At 32.2% G+C, this 27,666-nt stretch overlaps 2 protein-coding genes across 2 annotated transcripts in view; one reads left to right on the forward strand and one right to left on the reverse strand.

The window, feature by feature from the left end:
• Window positions 1-27,666, reverse strand: part of LOC145280266 (uncharacterized) — a 132,427-nt gene that overhangs the window by 76,691 nt on the left and 28,070 nt on the right. The gene's annotated exons all lie outside the window — the stretch shown is intronic.
• LOC145297043 (uncharacterized) lies at window positions 18,645-27,511 on the forward strand. Its single transcript, XM_080143289.1, has 5 exons — window positions 18,645-18,733; window positions 20,177-20,227; window positions 22,901-22,939; window positions 24,429-25,890; window positions 27,383-27,511. The coding sequence occupies exons 2-4, from the start codon at window positions 20,197-20,199 to the stop codon at window positions 25,850-25,852; spliced, it is 1,494 nt and encodes a 497-aa protein (XP_079999415.1). The 5' UTR covers window positions 18,645-18,733; window positions 20,177-20,196; the 3' UTR covers window positions 25,853-25,890; window positions 27,383-27,511.

Consider the following 27,666-nt stretch of genomic DNA (forward strand, 5'->3'; position numbering starts at 1 on the left):
TGGAAGAAGTGACGGGGAATTATTTTTGGACGTTGAAGAGCTCGACCTCTTGAAGGAACAGCTGTGTCTTATATATATATTTTTTAATTTCTTTTTTTTTTCTACTTCACTACAGTTTGGATAATCGAATAAAGTTAATCTATATATATAAAAGCGAAAATGTATGTATGTATGTCATGTCATATGCTACTGGTACCATGTAACCCAGTACTACCTGCCTCATGGTCGGGTCACCGGCGACTAAACTGGTTCCCCCACCAGACTTGTTTAGTGAGGAGGGCGGCTAGTCTCCCTGGAGGATTAAAAACAAGACCTTCCAAAGGGCGAATGAACTCTTTTTCCCGGTCAACGGCCAACTAACACCGTGTATATTTGTGTGTGTATATGTGTATTGGGGTGGAGAGGGCTCCCGTAAGCCGTGGTGAAGGCAACCTTTCTAGGAGAAGCAAATCTCTGATTTAAAAAACCATAAAGCGGGAGACCAGTACCCGCATTAAGCTGGTCTACAGTTTAATTTGTTGCTGGCTATCTTGCTCTTGCTTGTTGCTGGATCTCAACATTTTGAACCGAGAGAGAGACTTAGCTGTCGTACAAAGCTAAGATTCTGTAACATCATCTTTGTATAGATACTCCCTCAGGAATTTGGGCTCATGGATTTTAAATGTTTGAGAGAGTGGCACTCGTCTGACAAGACGTTGCAATCATCATGTATGTATGTATGTATGTACGCTTTTCCTCGATGTCCACAAAAGGCTTCTTTCAGAGAAGCGCTTGCTCGGTTCACAACTTCTTAAAACTTTTTATATCATCTATAAATTGTAATATCTAAGAGTTATCCACGGAGCTCGCCTGTCTATTTAATTTTATTGACTTTCAAACGTTAATTATTCCACATTTCCCGCATCGGCACGCGTATGGCTTTCGAACGATAACACAATGAAAAGGTACATTATTTAAAATGTTCTAAAAAATTGAAATTCGATTTTGTTATATTAATTCCATGAATGTGTATTTCGACATTTTAATTTACCAACTGTTTTTAATACGATTGTGAAAATAAAATTTATTCAATTAGAAATCTATTTTATTTTCCAACGAATCGATTAGAATTTTTAAACAAATCACGCATATGTGTTGTTAAGTACTCAGAAACACATTTTATCTGATGATATACTTTAATTACCATAAATTACATATATTAAACAGAAATACATTTTGTATTATTGTGAATATTCAGACGAATCTTTTTGTGATTGCTTTTAATATAATATCAGCAGATATAACTTTCTATCTTCTTTAGGAGTATCATTTCAAAATTCGGCAGCTAATAATCAAATTACACAATTTAATATGAAGTATAAATCTATGTGGAATTCATACTTGAAACCTTTATGTCATCTACGGGAATAGATTTTCCTCATTTCGTTATCTATGACCTGACAACTATGTTAATATTTAATGTAATTATTAGTTATTATTGCCCGCAAAAAGGATTGAACGTTCAAGCTTTAAAAGATTGTTATTTAGATCTGAATGTTAATCAGTGTGATTACTTGTTACACTATATATATATATATATATATATATATATATATATATATATGAGTGTGTGTAGAATATCAATATACATAGTAAAATTACATAGAGAAAGAGAATTAATATGAGATATGATAGACATGCGTATACAAAGTATGAATGTTAAAGTAGATGAATTGATGGAAATAGGTAAATAATTTATAGTATGTAGAGAAGTTGTATGGAAGTAATTGATATAGTTATATGGAGTGATTATTTGCTTATTTATATTTCTACGAATGAATCAAAATTTTTTTTGCACTAATGGCTCATTAAATGGCATTCGTTTATCTCCACTAGGTCAGGATTTTGAACGATGTTGATTTGAAAGAAAATCAGATCTTGATGAGTAGCGATGGGAATAGGATTCTATATATGTCGACCATAGGTTCAATGATGCTGTTCCTTTCCTTGCAAGGCCCCAAACTCATCCCGTATTAGCAGTCTTTCTTCATGTAATGCTTATTACGGACCTTACTACTATTTATAGCTTCTGATGCTTTTCGGCATACTAACCCAGAACTATCAGACCGGGTTCAACATGAATATTCCCGAGTTCGACAAGATACACTAACAGGAGAGTAAAGGTTACATTGTCTAAAACGTTGTGAGTAGATGAGAACAATATTCCAAATGATTCAATTAATACAAATTCATAAAGGAATACATTTTTTTAAATGCTATAGTATTTAAATGTTGCAGTGGATAAATACCTTTACAGAAATAAACCAAATCATGTTCCAAAATTTTGAGTGTTTTGAGGTGTTTATTTGATTAGATATGTTTTGGTGTTTATTATTAGATATTTTAAAATTAATATCATAAATGTACTATATATATATATATATATATATATATATATATATATATATATGGAGAGCGGACAGTTGAGCTAGCTAAGCCCCTTTCAGAAGCGAGTTAGAAAGGGAGACAAGACAATGTAGCTGCAAGGCATCGACTACCTGATCATTCTCATCATCCAGCTGGAATAAAGGTTTAATTTAAACCGCATGGTAATGTGTTTTGTCTTCGTCTTTTAAAAGAACTTTATAATAAACCCCTTCCAAAGTGTGCCTTTATCCCCTCTTCTATAATGTATCATCCCTCCAAGTAAAAAGAACTGTCCACTACGCATCTTTCTTTACATCAGCCTCCTATTAATAATATGAACTCAACAAAATTTTCATGGAAAGTGTTCGACTGAGCTTCAATCTATGGTCCCCCCTCGCCAAACTTTCACAAGAAACACTCGTCTAGCTGTAAACACTATCAATAATTCCCCCCCACTCTTTATCTGTGCCTAAACCTAAACGTAGATTCCATGAACAAAGCTTCTTTCTTAGAACTGCACGCCTGTGGAATTGTCTTCCGTTTTCCTGCTTTCCGGCTGACTACAATATGGTTGTCTTCAAGTCTAACGTAAATAAGTTCTTGATGAGCCGTTCCCTATAAGTTATCAAATTTACCAAATTTTCATTACTAATGATTACTATATTGTCCAATTTCTACTGTACACTCTTTAACCCTTATCCTTGAGTGGCCTCTTGGCCTTGATAATGTGGTGATGCCTATGTAAAAAAGAAAAAAAATCATCGTCGTCGCCGTATACGCCGTATATAAACGACGTCTAGTTCTTCGTTATCCGTCCCCGTTATATGCTGTTATACTCCTATTATAAATGTTGTTACCTCCTTTATTGTTTGCCTTGCTTTTTTCAAAGAATCCATTGTCTTCGATGTGTCTTCGTGGTACTTGTTCTCTTTTATATTCTTGCTAGAATAAAATTAGTCACGGTACCAAAATTAGTGTGTTTCATAATCACTGTGTCCGATTGTCCAAAATTCTATTGTCCGGTCTATATAATGTTAACATGTACATTTTTTTCGCTGGAATACAGTATGTACACTCACTGACAGCAAAGATAAAATCACAATACAGTTGATTTAAAAAAAGTATATTATTGTTTTTATTTCAGTCCAAAATCCGCTTTTCTGCGACAAATTGTTATTCTAGTGTTGACATTTACTGAAAAGCGCGGAGGTGCGTGGGTTAGATAGTTGGCTGGTGGTAAGGAAATGGTGACATGTACACAGCTTTCTCTCTCTTGCTGACTTTTCGTGTCGCTGTGACGGTTTTATTTTTATTCTTTTCATTGATATATCTCATTAGGCTTTACCGTTTACTGATATCTGCTCAAATATTTGTGGATTGAATTAAACAATTCGTTAAACAATAGGTAGAAATACTGAATTCATTTGTATTCATTTGTATCCATTTGCATGCGTGCAATTCATTTCTTTTTATTCCCGGCGTTGCTTGCCAATGTCTAACACTAGTATCTAGTTTGTCATTTTTGTTATTGCGCTCCTATCTTTCTATATATATTCATGTATACTTGTGTATTTTTTCACATACCTTATCAAATTGCGATTTCCCCTCCTACATTTTCTCTATTACGCGTAGTCCCTTTACCCTCATCTCCGTGCTCTTCTGTAAGCTTCCTTGTCAAATATTCTTCTATATAATCTATCCCTATTCTTCATCCTTATATCCCTTAATATTTTTATCTATCTATTCTTTCCTCTATATCAATTCTTATACATTATTATACACACACATGTGCCTATATATATATATATATATATATATATATATATATATATATATGACTACTTAGTTTACTCACATAAAATTAATATACGAAAGTATAGACTTATGCGTAAACTTTAAGTATTTACTTCAAAAGTGCTGAATACGTAGGTAGAGCTTGTTAGTAATTTAAAAAATATATATTGCGATTAAGCTACACTGAATATTCCGCGTTTCATCCACTCTAGGATTCTTCAGGCTTATGCGCATAAGCCTGAAGAATCCTAGAGTGGATGAAACGGGGAATATTCAGTGTAGCTCAATCGCCATATATATTTTATAAATTACTATATATATATATATATATATATATATATATATATATATATATATATATATATATACATATATTTATATATATATAATTGTATTTAAGTATGTTTTATCTGAATAATTTCTAGATTACTTAATTTTAGTTTAGGTTAATATTAGGGCTATGACAACAGCATATTTTTTCATTGTTTTTACTCTCGAGTATATATCCGACGCAGTTAGTCAACCGAGGATCACATCACTCTATATAAAAACATATAAGATATCAATGGATATATACCTGAGCATCAAACAAGGAAAAAGAATATGATGTTGTCATAGTCGTAGTGATTATACCGTATATATATATCCTTCTCTCCCATCGTACTTATATATGTTTGTATCACTTTACCACTTCTTTTTACTTTTATCTGTACTCGTATATATAGATTTCACTAGATTTATTTACTGTACTATCTACTGCATTTTGTTTTATTTAATTTACTCTACTTAACGTTTTATAATTATTAGCATCTGTATAAACTTGATAATCCCTATCCAAGTAATTCCTATATCATTTATCCTGTTATCCAACCCTCTCCTTTTATGCTTTCTTTAATATATATCGATACCACCCGCCTCATATTATATTATCCCCACTATTCCTTAGAGCTCTTAATCTCTCGCAAGTCCCCAGCCAACTAAAACTCTCTCTCTATATATATATATAGTGAATGAATGACAAAATCTATATTCTAAAGTTCATGATGTTGACCATCATTATCACTTATCATAACATGAGAACTTTCTCTATGGAGATAAATATTTTATATAAAATATAATTAGCTAATAAAGGTAAATAGAAGAACTATGGTAAAACTCTATGAACTAATTAAATAGGCCAAATGGTTTTAGAAAATGATAGCAAATATGATGGTAAGATATAACTCAATTAATATTAAAATGAATCATGAAAGTAAGCATGATAATATATCTCACGTCATGTAGTATTTAATTATAGACCGATAAATAACAGCATACAACTATATTCTATAATAATATGTGGATGAAAAATGAAATATTAAATTAGAATAGGGAATAGCAGTTAATCTAAACTATATTATAACTTCTAGATTGATCGTAATGTCTACAACAAAGTGGCAATGTGCCTTGTTTGGGGTGAAAATGCAAAAAAAAAAAAATGTTAAGCTTTAGTTTGCTAAGAATATTAGTTTATGGATAGAAACGATTATTTTGTAAAAATCATATCATTACGAATGTATTTATAGTAATCAGATTCTAATTATTGACCTAAAAATCAACATTATACATTGAAATAAGAGATTATTATACGATTGATGTTTTGACTCAAATATATAAGCCAAATTTAAAAACACTATTATAGTCATAATAAGGTCTATCTATTTACACACACACACACACACACACACACACACACACATATATATATATATATATATATATATATATATAAACTAAACGTCTATAAATCTATTTCGGAATTACAAGTTAAACTAAAGGGGGAAAAAGAAAGGGAGAAGGAGAGAAAAAAGGAATAGTAAAAGTAAAAGCAAATCAGAAGTAAACATAATCAATAATATTATGTCTAAATAACATTAATAATTCTTAACTAACTAAAAGTAAAATAAGAATTAGATTTCACTTAAATATCCATTTTACTAATTAAAACGAAAGAACATATTATTATGTGATTAGGATACTTTGCAATATAATTATTAGGGAATTAGGACCTATTCAATATTAAACTAAAATTATACTTAACTAATTAACTAGTTAAAGAAATGTTTATTAATACTAGATTGTCGAATATTAGATTAATAAAAGTATGTGAAATGAACTTTAAATATTAATTTAAAATTATAATTATAATAATAATAATATTGATAAATAAAAAATAAATGTAGAAATAAGAACTAATTTATTTATAATTAGATATTAAGTAGAATTGAATTATAACTTAATGACTTATGACTATCGATTGAAATGGTTTTAATACTAACATTTAATATTCAACGTATTAGTTGATTAATTTATAACATACACTGAATTGATCATAGAATAATATTAAGTAAAATACATTAGAACTGTATAAACATTACTTCTTAGTGGAATTAAAGGATGGAAAGTGTTTAGCATTATAAAAGAATGAATGATAACTCTATCATGCTAAAATTAAATGAATGACTCTATCATATTAAAATTAAATTAATTTTAACTTTTTTCGCTTATGGTAAACAATTGATGGTAAAGGATTATTTAGCGAAATTATAAATCTGAACCAAACGTAAGTATACGTTTAGAATTAACTAATACTAAGAATTATAATTGATGTAGTAATAAATTTGACTATAACAGTTAAGTGAGCTTAATTATGAAATTGAAATTCAAATGAATAAATAATTTAATATACCCGAAAATTGTAAACAGTTCTTTTTTCTTCTTTTTTGGTTTCGTATACGTCAAAACGTGTAATAGATTATAATTACTGATAGTATTTTCGTAAAAAATAGATATATTAATTATAATTAATTAATTTGCTAATCATTAAATCGAACATTTTTGGCAGAATATTCCTAAATCAATAGAACTTTTTAGTACGAATAGTTAGGTTCAATGACTTTATTTCTAAATTCAAAATGGCGTAATGGAAACATAAGGTATTTACAGGTTCTCTTCCAATTTTTGGATTGTAATCATGTAAAAACGTACTTTATTTCCTTTTGATGGATTGATTGTTGCTATTTCTTCTGATGCATAAAGGCCAAAACAAATTCACTAATTGATATAATAATTAAGTCATTGATTTTGTACTACGAAATGTCAACTGAACTAAAGAAATAAATTATAGGATGTCAACATCATGAACTTTTTAATAAAGACATTTGTCATTCATTCACAATGTTGTTCTGTAATTAAATTAAGTTAAACATCGTCAATTAATTACCCACACAGCAGCAGCCGTATAGTGCAATGGAGAGAAGCCTTGACTGCCATTTGGGCGGTCGGATTTCGATCCTGGCTTGAGGCAGTTGCCTGTCTAGCCGCACTGATGAACTGTGAAACAGCGAAACAGTACTGTATGTGGATGACTATATATATATATATATATATATATATATATATATATATATATATATATATATGAAAGTTAAATTATGTTTGTGGACGATTTGTATAATTCTGTGTATATTTTATTTTTCGGCAATTTTGTTTTTGAAAATTAAAGTGAACATAAGTAGGTATTGTTAAAAAATACAGAACTTGTTTGGATTTCTTCAGTAAAAATTGCCGATAAATTTGGTTTCAAAGAACATATGTATTTTTTATATATAATTGACGAATAGAAATAGGAAAATAGCAAAAAGTGTTACAGAAGTATGTCTTTTAGGAATTATATTTCTAGTCACATGGGGTTGTTGTGAAAGCAAAAACTGGGTAGTCGTCTTTCGATTGTTTACATGAGTCATTTTTCTCGGTGTCTCTCTTGGGGAATTACAAACATAACAGAATAGCGATGTTAATTAATAAGTTTCACAAGTATTTTTAATTATGGTTTAAGTTATTATCAAATATTTACATTAAATTAATTTAAAACAAAAAGATACGTGTGCTCGTATATTCTATAATTAAAGATAAATTCCTTACTTCTCCCCCTCTACTACTACTACTACTACTACTACTACTACTACTACTACTACTACTACAACTACTACTACAACCTATCCACCGTACTGTATATCGATAATCTATGGCTGACTGGGATAGCTTCCTTACATTCATATCTGACATACCTCTGCATTCCATGTTTAAAAAGGATGTGTCCTCTATAGTATCAAACCTGACCGAATGGTTAATTATAGGCATAGACCGATTCATACCATCCAAAAAATCCCAACAAAAATCTAATAGCCAGCCATGGTTCTCCCCTAAATGTGCTGCTGCCATTGCGCACAGAAATCACTTTTTCCATAGCTACCAACATAATAGATGTACTGAGACTAAAGCTGCTTTCAGGACTGCCAGCATCCACTGAAAAAGAGCAATAAAAAATGCAAGAGAGCTATATGCTCAGTCTGTTAAATCCAATAGCTGAGCAGCGGCTTGGTTCCGACATGTTCTGGCAAATAGCAAACAGGATCTTGAACAGAAGTGTGTGTTCTATCCCAACTATCATCAATGGACCAGAGGTCATCTCGTCAGTATCAGACAAGGCCAGACTATTTGCAAAGAACTTTGCAGCTAATTCTAGCCTATGCGACAATGACCATCAACTCCCTGTATTTCCTCCTATAACAGACAACACGCTATGCAACATACAAATATCTGTGCGTGAGGTCGCCAAGCTAATCAAGAACCTTGATTCCAGTAAAGCAACTGGCCGTGACGGCATTCCAGTTATAGTGCTGAAAAAGCTCCATCCAGAACTTGCCCCCATACTTACAAAACTGTTTAAGCGTTTCCTTAAGGAGAAGTGCTTTCCAACACCCTGGAAAACCTTATCAGTATGCCATGTATTTAAGAATTCAGGTGAAAAGTCATCTCCCTCTCAGTACAGACCAATAAGTCTCCTGAGTGTCATGAGTAAGTTGTTGGAATCCATATTAAATAAAGAAGTAGTCAACTACCTCAACAGAAACAACCTTCTTAGTGACATGCAATATGGTTTCCGCTCTGCAAGATCTACAGCAGATGTGCTAACGGTTATATCACATAGGATTAGTGAATCTCTTGACAAAGGTTTCCTTTCCAGGGTAATTGCTCTTGACATATTTAAGGCCTTCGACAAGGTATGGCATAAGGACCTACTTCACAAGATTTCCAGCTACGGTATTACTGGAAATGTTTTCTCAATCATTAAATCATTTCTCTCCGATAGGTTCATAAGAGTAGTGGTTGATGAGCAAAAATCAGAGGCCCACAGTATCCATGCTGGAGTCCCCCAGGGGTCCATCCTGGGTCCAACTCTCTTCCTTACCTACATCAATGATTTCCCAAAAAACATACTTAAATCATTCGTTGACATCTATGTTGATGACACGATAAACTATGGCATCACATCAAAGGCCGTAAATGACAAAGTTCTCTCTAATTCTCTCTCCTCTGGTCTGAGCACGTGGTACAATGGGGGAAGAGGTGGCTGGTCACTTTCAATGCATCTAAAACCAAGCTTCTATCTTTACATCATCAACGCTCTGATCCCTATTTGGCATCAATTGAAATTGATGGCTCTCGTCTTGGAGAGGCCCTATGTTTTGATAAGCTTCTGGGTTTGACTTTTACTCCTGATCTGAAATGGAACACGTACATCAAATCTGTTACCAGGGTCGCTGGGAAAATGGTGGGATCCTTCTACCGCTCCAGAAGATATCTCACTACTAATGCAATTCTCTATCTGTATAAAAGCCAAGTACCTCCAAGGATGGAGCACTGCTGCCACATCTGGGCGGGCGCTGCTAAAAACAGCCTATTCTGCCTTGACAGAGTACAAAATAGATTTCGTGGTTTAGTGGATGCCCTTTTCTCTTCCCTGCAACCTCTCTCCCACAGAAGAGATGTTGCGAGCCTGTCTTTGTTTTATCGTTATTTCCAATCCCTCGTCCCCCCTCGCCAATCTTTCACGAGAAACACCCGTCTGGCTGAAACTACTGTCTATAATTTTCCCCACTCTTTATCTGTGCCTAAATCCAAACGTAGATTCCATGAGCAAAGCTTCTTTCTTAGATCTGCACGCCAGAATTTTAATCTTAAAAAAGGATTTAAATCATATAAATGAATGCGTATTATTTCAGTGGTGGGAATAAGGAACTATTAAATGTCAAAATGTATGTATATATGCGATTAGACAATTGAGCCAACTTGATAATTATTTTCTGTATATGTAGCTTCCCTAAATATTCTGTATGTATATCCTTTATAAAGAAAGGCCGATCTGTTTATGTTAATACCCCTTTTGATAATGATATTAAATATAATTGAAAACTAAATATATACAATAGATTAAAGTAATAACTTTTCAATAACTTACAATAAAATATGAAAGATGCATTTATTAATCAATTTATTATTCGATTACAGCAAAAAATGTTGATAAAAACATCAACGAATAAATTTCTGACCGAATATATTAAAACATCAATTAATTAAATTCAAATAGAATAAGTTTATCCATGAATAACCACGACTTTAAAATAGTATTTTGCGATATCAAATTCTATTTAGAATTCATATTGAAATTCGACTGATTTTTCTTTATATTTTATATACTTGGTGTGGATAATTAGTTTCCTGGATAGAACAGTTTTGTGCCACTTTTATGTTCTCTTACGAAGATTGAAATCAATATATATTTGCACTAAATTTTGTATACAAAATCTGTATTCGAATTATTCTATTACATAATTATGTTTCGAGAAGCTATCTTACATTTAAGAAATAAACTTAAAGGAATTTTGGGTAATTTACATCCAAGTCATATGGATTAAATTTGATGCAAATTTAAAAAGGAATTAATTGTCAAATGCGTGGTTTTGCATATATTATATTGCCTGAAAAAAGTTTAAACCTATTCCAGTAACGCTATTCATAAATTTAAATGCACTTTGGGGAATGTAACTTCCATAATAACAGTAAAGTTACATTAATTTTGATTCAAATATCCTATCGCATCTACTATGCATCTTGTAAATGCTGAGTTAATTTAATAACATATACAACCAATCAATTACGTTCCCTCTGATTTGAGACTCCAAAAGCAATACATTCTGAAATTTTTTTAAAATAAATTTGAAGCGTTTGGTATTAAAACCCATTAACATACAATTAGCAACATTATCAAACCAGTAAGTAGTACAATTTCATCATGTGACGTTACGTTTGGTATTTCAGTATTTAAGTTGTCAACGTTTTTTTCTGAAACGATACGACGATGCTATTTTGACGTCTGTGTAATTTCACAGGTTGCTTCAATATCTTTTAAAATTCTATTTCGAATTTCAGACTGGACCTTTAAATAGTGGTGCCATTATCTTGGCATTGATCTCTTTAACCCTTTTGGGGTGAAAAATGTAAACTATCACACGTGGCTTACGTTAACCCGCAGAGAACACTGTTTTTATGTAGAGGTTTAATAACAACATAAATTGTTCCTAGGATTTTACGATTGAACAACGGATACAATTTACTTATGAAAGAGAAAAGGCCTGAACTGAGGCATATTCGGTGCTATTTAAACTTGTTAACAAAACGATTTAAAGTGTTTAGTCACTCTTGACTAATTTCAAAAGTGTTGTTTTATTTTGGCGTCTAAACTTTTCACCGACTACCCACATATTCGGCATCGCGCCGACATTCAAATTTAAAATTAATATTAGGGGCACCGGCACATGACTCAAATTAAGTCCAGCATATAGCATACTTCTAACATTCAAAACCTAATAACAGTCACGACAGCCGCAAATAATTGATGAGGCATACTTGTGTAAATATAAGCTGTCCTTGTCTCGGCATTGCCTAGAAAGTGAGGTTAAGTGAAGTGATACAATGATTACATTTGAAATCAAGCAACCCAATTGAATACATATTGTGTCAACGAAATTATATACAATAACAATTGGAATTTCTTACTTCTTTTTTTATCAAGAACAAAGTCTAATCGTTTTCTGTGTGTTTGATGTAAGGCGATATTTTATAGAAAGCTGCTCATACAATAGAAATTATCGCTGTTTCGTAAGAAATTTATCTATTTGTTTCGTAAGAAATGAATCTATTTGTTTCGAATAGATCTGGGGCACACATGAAACATTAATTACATAATGCTGCATGAACTGATTGTGAAAGACTTGTTTAGGAAACGTTTTTTGTAGATGCCAGAGAAATCAACTTTTAATATTTTATTTTTCAAATGTAACTTGAGATACGTCGAATACTTGAGTGACAAAATGGTTAAGGCTTACTTAAATATGTGATATATATATATATATATATATATATATATATATATATATATATATATATATATATATTATAAAAAATATACACTTTTCACTGCTTATATACTTGCTTAATAGTGTACAATAAACGATTTAGCGTAACATAAAGTATCGTTCTCCAGAAAGATAATCTTATCCGCCTATATTGAGAGCAAATATGTTCATGATATATATAAACTATCACAAATATTTAGGAGGAGTGTATAATATCTCGTAATCAGTCTGGAAAATTGAAATCCATGCCATATTGATTACATATAAGATTTAACAGGTTATATGCCTGTCTATCTGTCTGTCTGTCTGTCTGTCTGTCTGTTTGTTTCCATATTTTCAAACTATCTCAGCCGAAGCTAACAGTCGCAGAGCGGCACTAGGAACCTTAAATGATTGAATTCATACGGACGGTTCTTTTATGGGTCTTTAACCGGTTAAAATAGTTTTAAGGGGTCAAAATGATTCAAAATTGAAACATCGTTGTACGTTTTGTACATTCATTATAGTTTATTTTTATTTTTAATTTTTAATCCGTTCAAATGCGTGTAACATTGGTACAGTGGTAACGTCACTAACTTTGAATGCTACAGTTTTGCTTTCGGTTTCGATTCTAACTGATGGCACCCAAATATTTTTTTATATTTGAAATCCCGACTCCATAATAATATATACAAAATCTTGCCAAATTAAAATATCATATTCAAACGTATTTTACAAACTGGCAAAGCCGGGCGCCCAACTTGCTAGTGTGTATATATTTATTTTTTCACTTAAGTTCAAAGAAGAGCATTACTTTAATTTACCTTTCTATATAAATGGTATTTGTAAATTATATAAGGTTAGCTCTTAAGTTTTTAAGTTAAACACATACTCTTTCGACATTTAAATATTTCCTTTTTTTTTCTTCTTTACTAATGAAGCCTTACAAGATATTCTATTAAAAAGGGAAAAACTTTTTACTTATTTAGTTGCATAGGATCGGTTATAATGCGGACAAAATGGCACAGCTATATTTCTAAATAGTCGTGTGTTGTGGTTCAATACTTTTAGATATACATTAATGATTTTCATTATTGGAACTGTGCGGACTACATTTGCTATCTTTATTCTAATAGTCACAACGTTTCAGATGTATACAAGGTTTTAACTGTTACATGCGTTGTTGATTAATCAGTTATAAGTAGCAGTGTTTTTACAGTTCAACAATGACTATTATCGATAATAATGCAAATGGTAAAAGTTTACATCTTTGCATTGCAATAATATTGCCATAAACTATGTTTTAATCATTTTTAGAGAAGCAAAAAGGCGTGAAATTCTAATAGAAATATATGAAGTAATGGATTTAAATACGTTGGAAGATTTTTAATGAAACAATGTATGGAAAAACGACAAAAGATTATATATATATATATATATATATATATATATATATACATACATATAGTAAGTTATAAAATATATATGGCGATTAGGCTACACCGAATCTTCCGCGTTTCATCGACTCTATGACTCTTCAGGCTCATGCCCCTAAGGCATAAGCCTTAAGAGTCCTAGAGTGGATGAAACACGGAATATTCAGTGTAGCTTAATCGTCATATATATTTTATAACTTACTTACTAGCTCTACCTACGCGTTGAGCACTTTAAGTAAATACTTTAAGTTTACGCATAAATTTATATTTTCGCATATTAATTTTATGTGAGTAAATGAAGTAGTTATATATATATATATATATATATATATATATATATATATATATATATATATATATAACAGAAGTATATTTTTTACAAGGTAGTCACCACTTACCAAGGCTCGAAAACCACTTAATGATAAAAGTGAATGAATGTATGATTGGTAAGCGTTATTAGTATAAAATTTAGATTATTTAAGAGACCGTTAATCCAGAAATTTTCCATTGGACTTGAAGACTGACATATTGCAATCGGCTTAGAAGTAGGCCAGTAGAACAGGAAAGTGAAATGAGTATCACCTACTAGGTTTCAAAGCCGGTTTTTGAACTCTATCAAGGCAATATATGGCGCGTCAAGCAGATTCTACCCAGATGTAGCAACAGTAATCCATTTTTTGACGTATGTGCTTCTTCTACAGAGAGAATTTTATCAGCAGTGAGATACTTACTGGACAGTACAATGATCTAACGATTTTTCTAGCGATCTTCGCAACAGCTGTGATGTATGTGTTCCATTAAGGTCAGTTGCAGAAGTTTGTCAAGATATGGTGCTTCTCCAAGACGAGAGCCATTCATTTTAACTAAATACACCATATACTCAAGACTAGAAGAGAGAGAATCAGAAAGAACTTCGTTATTGTCGACCTTTGAAGTGTTGCCATAAATTGTGGTGTCGTCTGTATAAATGTCTACGAATGATCTAATAATGTGATTCGGGAAATTATTGATGAAGATAAAGAAAAGAGTTGGGCCAAGATGGAGTCTTAAGGCACGCTAGCGTTACTATTATAAACTTCTAAATTGTGTGCATCAACGACTAATCTTATAAGCCTGTCATTGAGAAATAAATTGAGTATTTAGAGGACATTTTCAGCTAGAAAATTTTGTGAAGTAGACCTTTATGCCATATTCTAAAGCAGTGGATATGTCAAGAGCTATTGCTCTAAAAACAAGCCCTTATCGAGAGATTCACTAATTGCATTTGATACTCCGGTTAGCACACGAGTTGAATATCTAGCAGAATGAATATCATATTGCATATAACTGTTATTTTTGCTGAGGTAATTCCTCACTTCTCTATTTATCACAGATTCCAGCAACTTACTCATGACACACAGGGGACTGATTGGTCTGTACTGAAAGGTAGATGATCGATCTCAAAGATTTTTAAATACAGGGCAGGTTGATTAAATTTCCCAGGGTGTTGGCAAGCATTTCTCTTCATGGCAATGTTTAAACAGCTTTGTGTGTATGGAAGCAATTCCGGTTGAAGCTTTTTGAGCACTATGATTTGAATACTGTCTGGTCCAGTTGCTTTACTGGAAAACATTTTTGATAAGCTAGGCAATATTACGCACATATAGTTGTATGTCGCATAGCGTATTTTCAGACACAGGAGGAAATAAAGTGGGTAGGCGGCCACATTTCCAATACTTTTATTATTATTGAAATCGGTGAACTCATTCGTCAATCAAATTGAGTGATGGCCTGCTCTTGTTGTGGAGCCATCACCAGGCACCATAGGGGGGAATTCACATGCCTCAGTGATTTAGTTGACAGTACATTGTAGTCTACATTGCACAGTAGAGAACCTAGCTTTAATTATATGAAATTATTTTTATATAATGACTTAATCAAAGTTTAAAATGCAAAAGTCAGTATCATAGTTTATCCGTGTAGTATAAGGAAAATTCTATTTTGAACGCGTCTCTACTACTGATTTGATACATCGGGCTATGCAACTTGTGCATTGATACAATCTATCAAATACACTTATGATGTTAGTATAAAAGTGTTAAAATTAGTAAAAATCAAACTGTTCCTTTTTAATGGGATGATTTTAATCATCAATTTACTTATTGGAAGCATTCCGACAAAAAAAAAAACATACCTAAAAACACTTCCAGAGGTAGATTTATGTGAAATTTCAAAATAGTTGCTGTTTCAAGCTTATAGGGACGGAACTGACATGTACAAGCACACACAAAAATTTTCTTTTACATATAAGTATATCTATGTATTTACTATTGTTTTAAAGCACATTTATAGACCTATCCGAATCATAGTTGTAAGAGACATTTTTAAATATTCGATTGCTTTTGTGGAAGAAACGTTTATACTAAATCCTTTTGAATATCGTGCTTGAAACAACGACCCCCTTAATAAATTCGCCGATATCATCAGCTATAAAACAAGTTTGATCTTCATTGCAAATTGCTGGCAGAAAACCCCCTTAAGATCTCAGTTATCTTTTTACACATCCAATGGAGGTCTGTATGGTGCTTTATCTTTTCGATTTTTCCATCTTCCTTAGTCTTTCACCACTATTCCTTCTTGCTGCTTCACGACTATTATTATTATTATTATTATTATTATTATTATTATTATTATTATTATTATTATTATTATTATTATTCCCTCTTATTAACTGTTAGGATATCTGATTTTCTTGATTGGATAAGTTTATGTTCCCATAGGATTTTGTGATTTTTGTTTTAAATACTGCTGCCGGTTTATGCTTGTACCATTTATCTAAGTGTCTACAATTGAATTGTGTGCATAATTCCCAGTGTACTGCTTTCTCCACTTGATCGTGTCTGTTTTTATATTCGTTTCGAACGAGTTTACTGCATTCATTTATTATGTGGTTTATCTTTTCGTGTCTTTGTCCACAGAGTCTTCATTTACTGTCTTTTTTGCGTCTTGTCGAGCTTTGCTTTGAAATGGTTGGTTCTACTCACGTTAGCTTGTGTTGTAGTTATTAATCATTCAGTTTCTTTATTTAGATATCATTTTCTTAGTCATGTCCAAGTTTTTTCGTGAATCCCATCTTTTATCATGCTAATGAATCATCCGTGTAGCTGTTTTTCTTCCATGGTTTATGTTCTCGTTTGATCCCTTATTGATGTTTCAGTGTTTCTTGCTGCGATTATTATGTGTTTTGTTTTATGTACTTTACTAATTCGTTTTTGTGTTATTCAGACAGTCTTCTATACAAACCAGTCCCCTTTCTTCGTCGTTCCTTTTTTTACGTAGAGTCGGTATTATTATTATTATTATTATTATTATTATTATTATTATTATTGTTGTTGTTGTTGTTGTTGTTGTTGTTGTAATAGTAGTATATTGCTTGTCATTGAAATAATTGTTGTCTGCAGAGCTGGGTGAAATATTTTGATTAATTAACGATTTAAGGGACTCACTCATGGCGCTACGGTTTTACTTGAATGCAGAGAGCCGGCATTGTTGTAAATACAAGGTTATTTTGTCGTGTGTAACCGTGACAATAATCTATCTGTATGAATAGACTTTGATGTATTTATTTATTAAACTTAATTCGTGATTATGAGCTCTTTAAATCTGTCTTTAGACCTCGGGCTACGCTGTCAATATCAAAGCCTTCAACTTTAACTGTATGCGAAATCACATTGCATATTGTCGCATTGTTGATCGATGAGTGCAGAGTATGTATATATCGTAGATTAAAAAAACGAGATTATTGAGTGTTCATATTTAATGTGTAATTCTTTTACCCTAATTGTCGTTGTAACTTTTCCATAAGCTGTTGTAACCGCATTTGTTTTTACTTGGAAGTCACCACTTATCAAGGCCTGAAAGTCGCTCGAGGATAAGGGTAATTAAATGCAATGTTGTAGTATAGTAATCGTTAATGATATAAATTGATTAGAATTTGTTTATTTATCGGGATTACACAGCAAGAACTTGCTTCATTGGATTTTAAGACTACCATGTTGTATTCAATCAGGAAGCAGGCCAGCAAAACAGTGTTCTGGGAATAATGCTTTGTTCATGACATCTGCGTTTATATTTAGGTACAGATAGAGAGTGAGGGAAGTCGTATATGGTGATTGTACCTACTCGAGATTTCTGGACGAAGGTTTGGCAAGGGGGATCATGGATTGGAGTTCAGTCGAGCACTTGCAATGAAAATAATGATAGAGTAGAGACAGGCTTGCGACGCCTTTTCTATGGGAAAGAGGTTGCCGGAGACAGAGAAAAGGGAATCACATACTAGATTTTGGAGCCGATTTTGAACTTTCTCAAGGCTGGATAGGGCGCACCGAGCAGCGCCTGTCCAATAGTGGCAACAATACTTAATTTGAGGGCGTACCTGGCTTTTTATGGATAAAGGATTTAAACACATACAATTCCTATTGTTGTGTGTGCCTCTTGTCAATGACCTCAGAGTCCTTTTTATTTTTATTTATTTTTATTTTTATATTTAAAAGAAGTTAATTAAATCGGTGTTGTGCAAGGAAACAATTGAGTTAATTTAAAATGTACAGGATATTTACTTAAATTTATAAAACAATTTATAATAAAGTATTAAATAAACATATATTACCCTTTCCCACGACCTGTAGTTATTTCGGTTTACAATCTCCATCAGTAAAAGATTTATTTTCAAAGCAGTTCTTCCAGAATTAGTCGAGTTGTTGATTATAAAAGCCAGCTCGTCACGCGTCCTTTTGTAGTCTCCGGTTTGCTTAACCTCTGCATGACTATCGATTCTCGGTAAGTCTTCACATTATTTTGTTATTCTATGATAAGATTTAAAGTTTCATAACATCGTTACGAGCAGCTCAAAGGGGGGAATGAAAACGTTATTAGAATAGCATTTAGACCGGAATGAATATTTGTTTCTGAGTGATAATATTAAATTAGTGAAATATCGAGTAAATATTTACAATGTTCAAGCGAGTTTATATTATAAGAACATGTTTTGAAAAAAATATGAAGCATACTATCATTTTGATTCGGTAAACATTCTTATTTGACATGATTAGAACCAGAATGTTCTTCAGGGACTCTTTAGTAAGAAATAAAACGAAAAAATATGTTTATATTATAGGCATATACTCTTCGAAAGTGTTGCAAATATCTATTACTAACTGGTACGTCTTCTCGCTGTTTCCTAATTTATTGTATGCTCCAGTAACAACATTTTATAACGAAATGTAATGAAAGTAGATATGAAGAGGTAATGTGTTTTTTTCTAATTCATTAGCGCTCTTTTTATGCTATCATTTCATATACCCATCTTAATAAACGCAACAACTGTTACCATGACTAGAACAATTAGAGCGCAACTGTATAATATTTAAAATAATTTTGCTTTTATTATCATATATTTCTATTTTAATACATCCGAGGTAATTCAGACAATGCCGGTGGAATTCCTCTCTTAGCTCCAAAACGAACAGAGATTAGACCATTCTCGTAATGACATTTTCCCTGTTGATTGCCGTATGGTACTATGCAGTACTAGTAAGTCTATCGTCCAAAGTTTGCTTTCTCTCTTTGATAACAGTTTAGCTAATTGCTAATCACCTGAGGCACATTTATCAAAGAATGTCGACGGGGCTGTCCAGACATTTCCTGCGGGTTAGAATGTCCATCATTGGGGGCGCTGACTTTCCATTTCCATTTTCTAGCCCTAGTGTCTCATCTTTTTTTTTGCGGTGAGGCAAAAATAAATACAAACCGATAATATTGATCGATATCATCACTGCATTTGGAGGAGCAATTTTTACTTCCTTATGCGTAGATATCATAGTAAATCTGCTTGTAAAATTAACTGCTATAATGTTCATCGTATTGTATTTTTAAAATGAATCTTACTAATCTTAGTACTGTTTAGTATGATCTAAAATGCTCCATATTATTTGCGGCGTCTTTTTTTATGCAACACTAGACCAAACTTGTAAGATATACATTTCTCGTTGGGTAACACACTAAAAAAATCCATGATTTTTTTATCTTTAATAGTTAGCTTAATGAAAATCATAATTAAGTGAACATTTTTTTATAAAGAGAGAAAACGTATATTACATCCTCGAAACAAATAATGTTTACTTTTTAATTTGTTGAAAAATGTATTTCTTTTAAATATCAACCGGAATTCATGTTCTACCATTTAAGAATATATGTTTAAATGATTAATTTATTATTTTGCAGTGTTCTAATCAGCAGAAACCATGGCGGCCAAAATTATTACAATTTTAGCAGGTGAGTGGTACATTATTACATATTTCATTTCCACAGATAATATTAATACTAATACTTTTTATTATTTCCAATTCTATCATGGGTTCATGGTAGACAGAAGATGTCTATTTTCGAGGATGGTTGTATTAGGGCCGTCAGTAAACGTATTTTTGTATTATTTCAAACAAAAAATCTACTAATATTCATTTTCTGTTTAGCAAATAATTGTATGTGCAGTTTCCACACTGACATCGAACTGCGCATTTATTGTCTCTACTGACACACGAAGGACCTTGACTGTTAAATTCTTTATTTCCACCATAAACTCTTGTGTTCTGGCTTCCCTACTTCTCCTACATCTATCAGGATCCCTCACAGGCTTTCTGCCTTCATGGAATCTCTTATGCAACTCAATCCTTGATTCATGCAAGAATTTCCAAAAACAGTCTGAAATATTATATTCGTTTATGTGGTATTTTCCTAGCTCTAAACAGAATTTTATTGCACATCGTTCTGCTAAAGTGTCTTCACCTTCAGATTGCTTTTTTAACATTCGCTAGCTGTGGCAATAAAACTTTAGTAAGGTGTATTACAATTACTGCTGTGATTGTTCATTTGAACCTGAAATCATAAAAATTGGTCTGTCAACTTATAAGATGTATAGCAATAACTTACTGAATTTTCAAAAATCTACGACAATTGTAAATGTCTGTACAAAAAACCTGGAAAGTTATTGATATCACCTCGTACTTACAAGCATATATATTTGTGAAAGTTCCTCCTTTTTATGAAGAGAAAGACTTTGTTTTGCGAGGAGCAAAAAAAACAAAAATCTTTTAGGATACTATTCTCTATTCAGAATATTAAGCACTAAGGATTATAACTTTGCCAAGGATATTGGACACTTCTGTAAGCAAAGAAGACTTCTAGAGCACTCATAAACAATTTTATAATCCCCTTCTAGAGAGCAATGTATTTAAGTTATTAATGAAAGACCGGAAGCCTGCAAAACGTTACTAATAGCACTAAATATAATTAACGGTGCTTCCAGTGTACTACGAAGCTGTCTCACCCTAGTTCTTTGTAGTTAAAAACATAAAATAAATTCACACAAAATATTTTTCGACTTCATTTCAGCATGAAAAGTTTGCTAAATACGACGTTATGACTTTAAAATCTAAGACAGTGACATCGTGACAAGCAAATTCATCTTAGTTTTAGTATAATGCATATTGGGGATAGTAGTAAAATGCCTCTCTATATATTTTCTATAAGAGGTCCCGTGCTGAACTCTCAAATCATGTCTTTATATTTCATTCTTCATTAAGTTGTATAATTTTGTCAGATGATTTGCACACATGATTCATTTTTGCTCAATTATGACGTCCCCTTCATTACTATGTAACTACTAGAAGTTGTTAAACAAGTAATTGGAGTCTGAGTGAGAAAAATCTACGCATATTTTCAGTAATATCCATCTCTTTAACTTAACTGAACATTTTTTCGTCATTTATCATTAATTTTTCACAAAATATTTTCATATTGAGCTTCTCTGGAATATGATTAGTAATACACCTTCCCAAGATTCCAAAATTTTTCGCTTTCTTCCAGTAGAGTTTTTGATGGCGGTCTCCCTTCTCGGTCTTTCAATCTTTAATCTTCAAAAACATTGTATGTGGCCCCAATAAAAATCGTGCCACGATATGTTTATATTTTTTATGGGCTTTCTGATTGTTTCATTTCCATTGAACTCGTGCTCTTTTCTATTTGTTTGTTTTTAAATTTCAACTTATCGTAGCTTGATTATTGTTTGTAGATTAAGTTTTCCTAATTCTAGTACATTCCTTGTGTTTTCGGCTATTTCTATCATTGCCATATAGAGTAGATCTTTTCTGTAATCTTTATTTCTCCTATATTTTTTATGTATTTCCAGATTGTTCCTAGTGTTTTTACAATCACTGGTATTATACTACTTTTTTTACACAGGAATCACCACTTATCAAGGCCCGAGGATAAGGGTTAATGGGTATACATTAGTCAATGTGATTATAGCGTAGTAAACATAAGTAGTTGGAATTTTGTAAACTGGATTACTTAGGAGGGCGGTTCATCAAGGACTTGTCTACGTTGGACTTGCAGACAATCAGATTGTAGTCAGCTGGAAAGCAGGCAATCGGAAGAGAGTTACACAGGCGTGCAGTTCTAAGTAAGAAGCTTTGTTCATGGAATTTAGGTTTAATCACGGATAAAGAGTGGGGAAAATTATTGATAGTGGTTTTGGCTAGACGAGTGTTTTTCGTTAAAGTTTGGCGAGGGGGGACCATAGATTGAAGCTCAGACGAGCACTTGACATGAAAATAACGATAAAGCATAGGCAGGCTCGGAACGTCTCTTCTCTGGGAAAGATGTTGCAGGGAACAGCATATTCAATATTTGTAAAACTTCTTGGCAGGATATGTCACGTGTTTCTTTTGAATATTATTGCATTTGGTCTTCTTGCTTTATATTTATGCTGATTACTATTATTATATATGTTTTTATTTGTTTTCATATCATCTGTCGTACATGCGGGTTTTCTAACAATTGGTTTTCATAACAAAATAACTCTAAAATATAAGTACATATAAACTATATAAATAAATCAATGAATTTATATATTTTGATACTATTTATTTATTTATTTATTTATTTCAGTGATTGCTTTAAGTAACTACGCATCTGCTGTTCTTCCAGGTAAGCATCATCCATGTTTTATGAATCTGAATAAATGAAAACATTTTCGAAAATGTTACATTTGTGCCATGTAATTTTAATGTATGTTATTGAAATGAAAATAAATCGATTGGTAAATGCACAAAATACATGTCGACTTAGTAGTGTGTTTCTGCAAAAAATAGAGTTTATTTCTTTTATTTATGTGTTTATATTAAATTATTTCTGCTCCAATAATGAACTATCACCCTATGGCCAAAATACGGTTGCTTTTTAATACATTTAAGTAAACAATTCGTACAACACAATTTAAATTATATATTCAATTTAGTTGTATGTGTCTATTTCTATACTAATCATACATTAATTGTCGTTGTGTAACCAAGACTGTTATTTGCATTCATTTATTTACTGTCGAAACACGACATGATCTAAGCGCCACGTAATCCTCAGATATAGCGACATGCGTTTCAATGTTAAATATTAAAAATAAATTGATTTTATCTAGAAATAAAAATACACTAATCAGTATCTATATTTTATATTTCCTTTGTATTTGTAACGCAACATCATCCAGATTTCATGCATAGCGACCTACGTTTCAATATTATTCGAACAGACAATGCAAAATGGCTATATTCTAAATTATACAGTCATCATCATACTGTATGAATGCGAAGATTCTATTATTGGTATTGGTTTATCCGACATTTTTCTAATCAGTTTTTTAGAAAGACATCAGGTACTTACTTGAGGGTTCAGGTAAAGGTTGCCAACAATATAAGTGAAAGTCAGTTTTGTAAAAAAGGTAATAGATTCGAACTTTGGATAACCATGTCGTCAGTCCCTGCCGTTAACGCCTGAACCTGTGTCACCTCCCAAAATGTACATTAAATACATTTCCAAGATTTTCACTATTAAAAAGGCGTTAAACCTGCCAAAACAGAAACTTCGTTTTTCATATTTCAATGATTAACATTTATTTTACCAGTTCAATAATTGACTATTATTAACGTTTTCATTTTATTTCATTTTATTTTCGTTGAAATATTGTCATATTCGATTCAGTTACTGTTACATCAAATCATGCATAAATATACATGCTTTTGAAAAGTACCGTTATTAACAAAACCTTATCTAAATTTGAAATAAATCGGTTTTGTATAAAGTTAATTACTTTAGAAATACATGAACATTAAATACGTTACTTAATAATAAAAATAATTTGAATTAAAAACAGAATATAAATGAAAAACGAAAATATCTTATTCGCTGTCACGTGTGAACTAAAACATTATACATTTTTTTTTAAAAAGCTTTACCAAACTTGATTCTTTCTATTTCATACATCGTAATGTATTTAATAGTAATATAGACTATAGTATATAATAATGAGATATGTAATATGAGTTCTGACATATTATTTATAGTATTTTTAATTTCATTGTTTCTTTAGAATGACTTTAGTTTTAAAATCTAAAAAATTAAAACTGCAAATGATTTTTGACAGGTTTGCTGGGTGCGGCCGCTACAACCGTTAAAAAGACAACTCATCATGGATCATACGGATATGGTGGTTGGGGATACCCCGTTGGAGGTGTAACAACATACGCTCATGGTCTGCATCACCCAGTTGGTGCTACTTCTGTAAGCACAGTCCACCACCCAGTAGGATATGCTGGATATGGTCTCGGAGTTTACGGCGGATATGCTGGATTGGGTCTTGGACTTCATGGTGCAGGATATTATTATCCAACACCAACTTCCTATAGCCACACAACTCATCATGCTCCATACGCTTACGGTGGTCTCTATGGTGGGTATGGACTAGGCGTCTACGGTTATCCAGCTGCTGTAAGCACAATCCATCATCCAGTCGGATATGCTGGTTTCGGTTTAGGTTTATATGGGGCTGGATATCATTACCCAGCAGCCACTTCCTATAGTCACACAACTCATCATGCTCCATACGCTTACGGTGGTCTTTATGGTGGATATGGACTTGGTGTCTATGGTTATCCTGCTGCCGCTTCTACTGTAAGCGCAGTCCATCATCCAGTCGGATATGCTGGTTTCGGTTTAGGTTTGTATGGGGCTGGATATCATTACCCAGCAGCCACTACCTATAGTCACACAACTCATCATGCTCCATACGCTTACGGTGGTCTTTATGGTGGATATGGACTTGGTGTCTATGGTTACCCTGCTGCCGCTTCTACTGTAAGCGCAGTCCATCATCCAGTCGGATATGCTGGTTTGGGTTTGGGTTTGTATGGAGCTGGATATCATTACCCAGCAGCCACTACCTATAGTCACACAACTCATCATGCTCCATACGCATACGGTGGTCTCTATGGTGGATATGGACTTGGTGTCTATGGTTACCCTGCTGCCGCTGCTACTGTAAGCGCAGTTCATCATCCAGTCGGATATGCTGGTTTTGGTTTAGGTTTGTATGGGGCTGGATATCATTACCCAGCAGCCGCTTCCTATAGTCACACCACTCATCATGCTCCATACGCATACGGTGGTCTCTATGGTGGATATGGACTTGGCGTATATGGCTATCCAGCAGCTGCTTCTACTGTAAGCACAGTCCATCACCCAGTTGGATATGCTGGATACGGTCTCGGATCTTACGGTGGATACGCTGGGTTGGGTCTTGGACTTTACGGTGCAGGATATCATTATCCAGCATCAGTTTTTTATACTCATACAACTCATCACGCTCCATACGGATACGGTGTATATGGTGGATATGGACTTGGCGCCTTCGGTTACCCTGCTGCTGCCTCTTCTATAAGCACCGTCCACCACCCAGTCGGATATACTGGATTCGGTCTCGCAGGTTATGGTTTCGGATACCCAGCAGCTACATCATACAGTCATACTTTGCATCATCCGGTTGGAGCATTCGGATATGGATTCTATTAAACATGATTTATTGATGGAGATTATTCAGTATCAAATAGGTAAGCAAAAATGTTGATATATATATATATATATATATATATATATATATATATATATATATTAATTACCGATATGTATTTTTCTGATCATATAATTCTTTTATATTTTCAATATTCATAAACCTATTTATCTTTTGTAAAAAAAATACAAAATTTACATAACTTATGTCGAGGGAGTTAAGCTTTATAGAACATTCCATTAATCCTACCGCTTGTAAGCAAATATTACTATATGCATAATAACTATCGCTTAATTATTATTATTATTATTATTATTATTATTATTATTATTATTATTATTATTACGACTACTCACAATCATTATTATCATTATAATTCAGACTGTGCATATTGTATTACTTGTAAAAAAAATAAACAGAAATAATCTCTAACAGCGTAAAAACATAATAATTATAACTTCGCAAAATTATGTAAAAGCAGCAAAAACGGAAACCAGCAATCTAAAAAAACAAACAAACAAACAAACAAACAAAAAAAACATTAATTAATTATTAAAATACGGCGGGTGAGAGACACAACCGAAATCAGTAAAACAATCCCACAGCTATCATTCATTCATTATAAAGGAAAATGGTTCCTACATTTACTACTTACTTCCCTTCGTTTGTTTAATAATACTGTGCAACAAATTTCAAGGTATAAATACGTGCCACATAAAACCGGTTTGAATGAATGAAAAGTATCCAAATACTAAATCTGACCTCTATATTATACACCGTTTTCATGTACTATAAATCATATGCCATTATTTCTGGTTATATATGAAAACGCAGAATTGTTAGTTTAAACAACATTTGTCTTCTTAACCCCTCGCCTTGAATGACATCCCCGCTTTTTTATATTCCAACAGTAATCTGCTAATGTACTTAATTTGACAATGGGAATACCAGAATTGAATACTCCATGCCACTGTGCAAATGAAAATGGCCAGATATATCCTGAACTTTTTTGAGTAATGCACACTATAATTTATCTCATCCTAGGAATCTAATGATAAGTTATGAAAAGAGAGAAACTAAGAATTAATATGCACTTTCGATTAATTGTCTAACGTAAATTATACAAAAAACTAAAAGATAATATTGTGGCATACTCTAATGAATCAAAATTATACAATTAAAATATTATTTAAAGGTATATTAATTACTATAAAAAAATTTCGCGAATAAACAAAACAATAATCTCTTCAGATAAACAACTAACATCAAGTGCAAGCCTGATAATAAGTAATATGTGTGCATTGATGTTACTGACATATTTAACTGCTAACAAATAGAACATAGATTGTAGAAATTAATAGGTATGAACAAACAGGTACAATATAAATATAAATTACATTTACTGTACTTTACTCGATTCAAGTCCAGTTTTTAAATGCATTTAATTTATACGTGTGTGTGTTTGTGTATATACTCACGTTTGTGTAAGGAATTATGTTATAAATGGTTGCATTTCTATTATTTCTTCACAGTTTCGTCGCTTGCTCAACAACAAAAACAACAACCTCTTCAAAACGGCAGAAAGAACGCATGAAAGTAAAAGAAATAATTTTTTTGTAATATCAAATATTGTACAATAAAGTATTGATTGACATACACTTCGCATTGTTATATTTCTTTCTTAAATAATCATTTCCATTTTTGTACAACTAAAATTTAGTAGTGCAAATATTTTTTATCTATGAATCAAATCAACATATATATATATATATATATATATATATATATATATATATATATAGAGAGAGAGAGAGAG

The sequence above is a fragment of the Euprymna scolopes genome, chromosome 1 (genome assembly GCF_053919585.1).
Source record: "Euprymna scolopes isolate OS-2025 chromosome 1, ASM5391958v1, whole genome shotgun sequence".
NCBI classification, from domain to species: Eukaryota; Metazoa; Mollusca; class Cephalopoda; order Sepiida; family Sepiolidae; genus Euprymna; species Euprymna scolopes.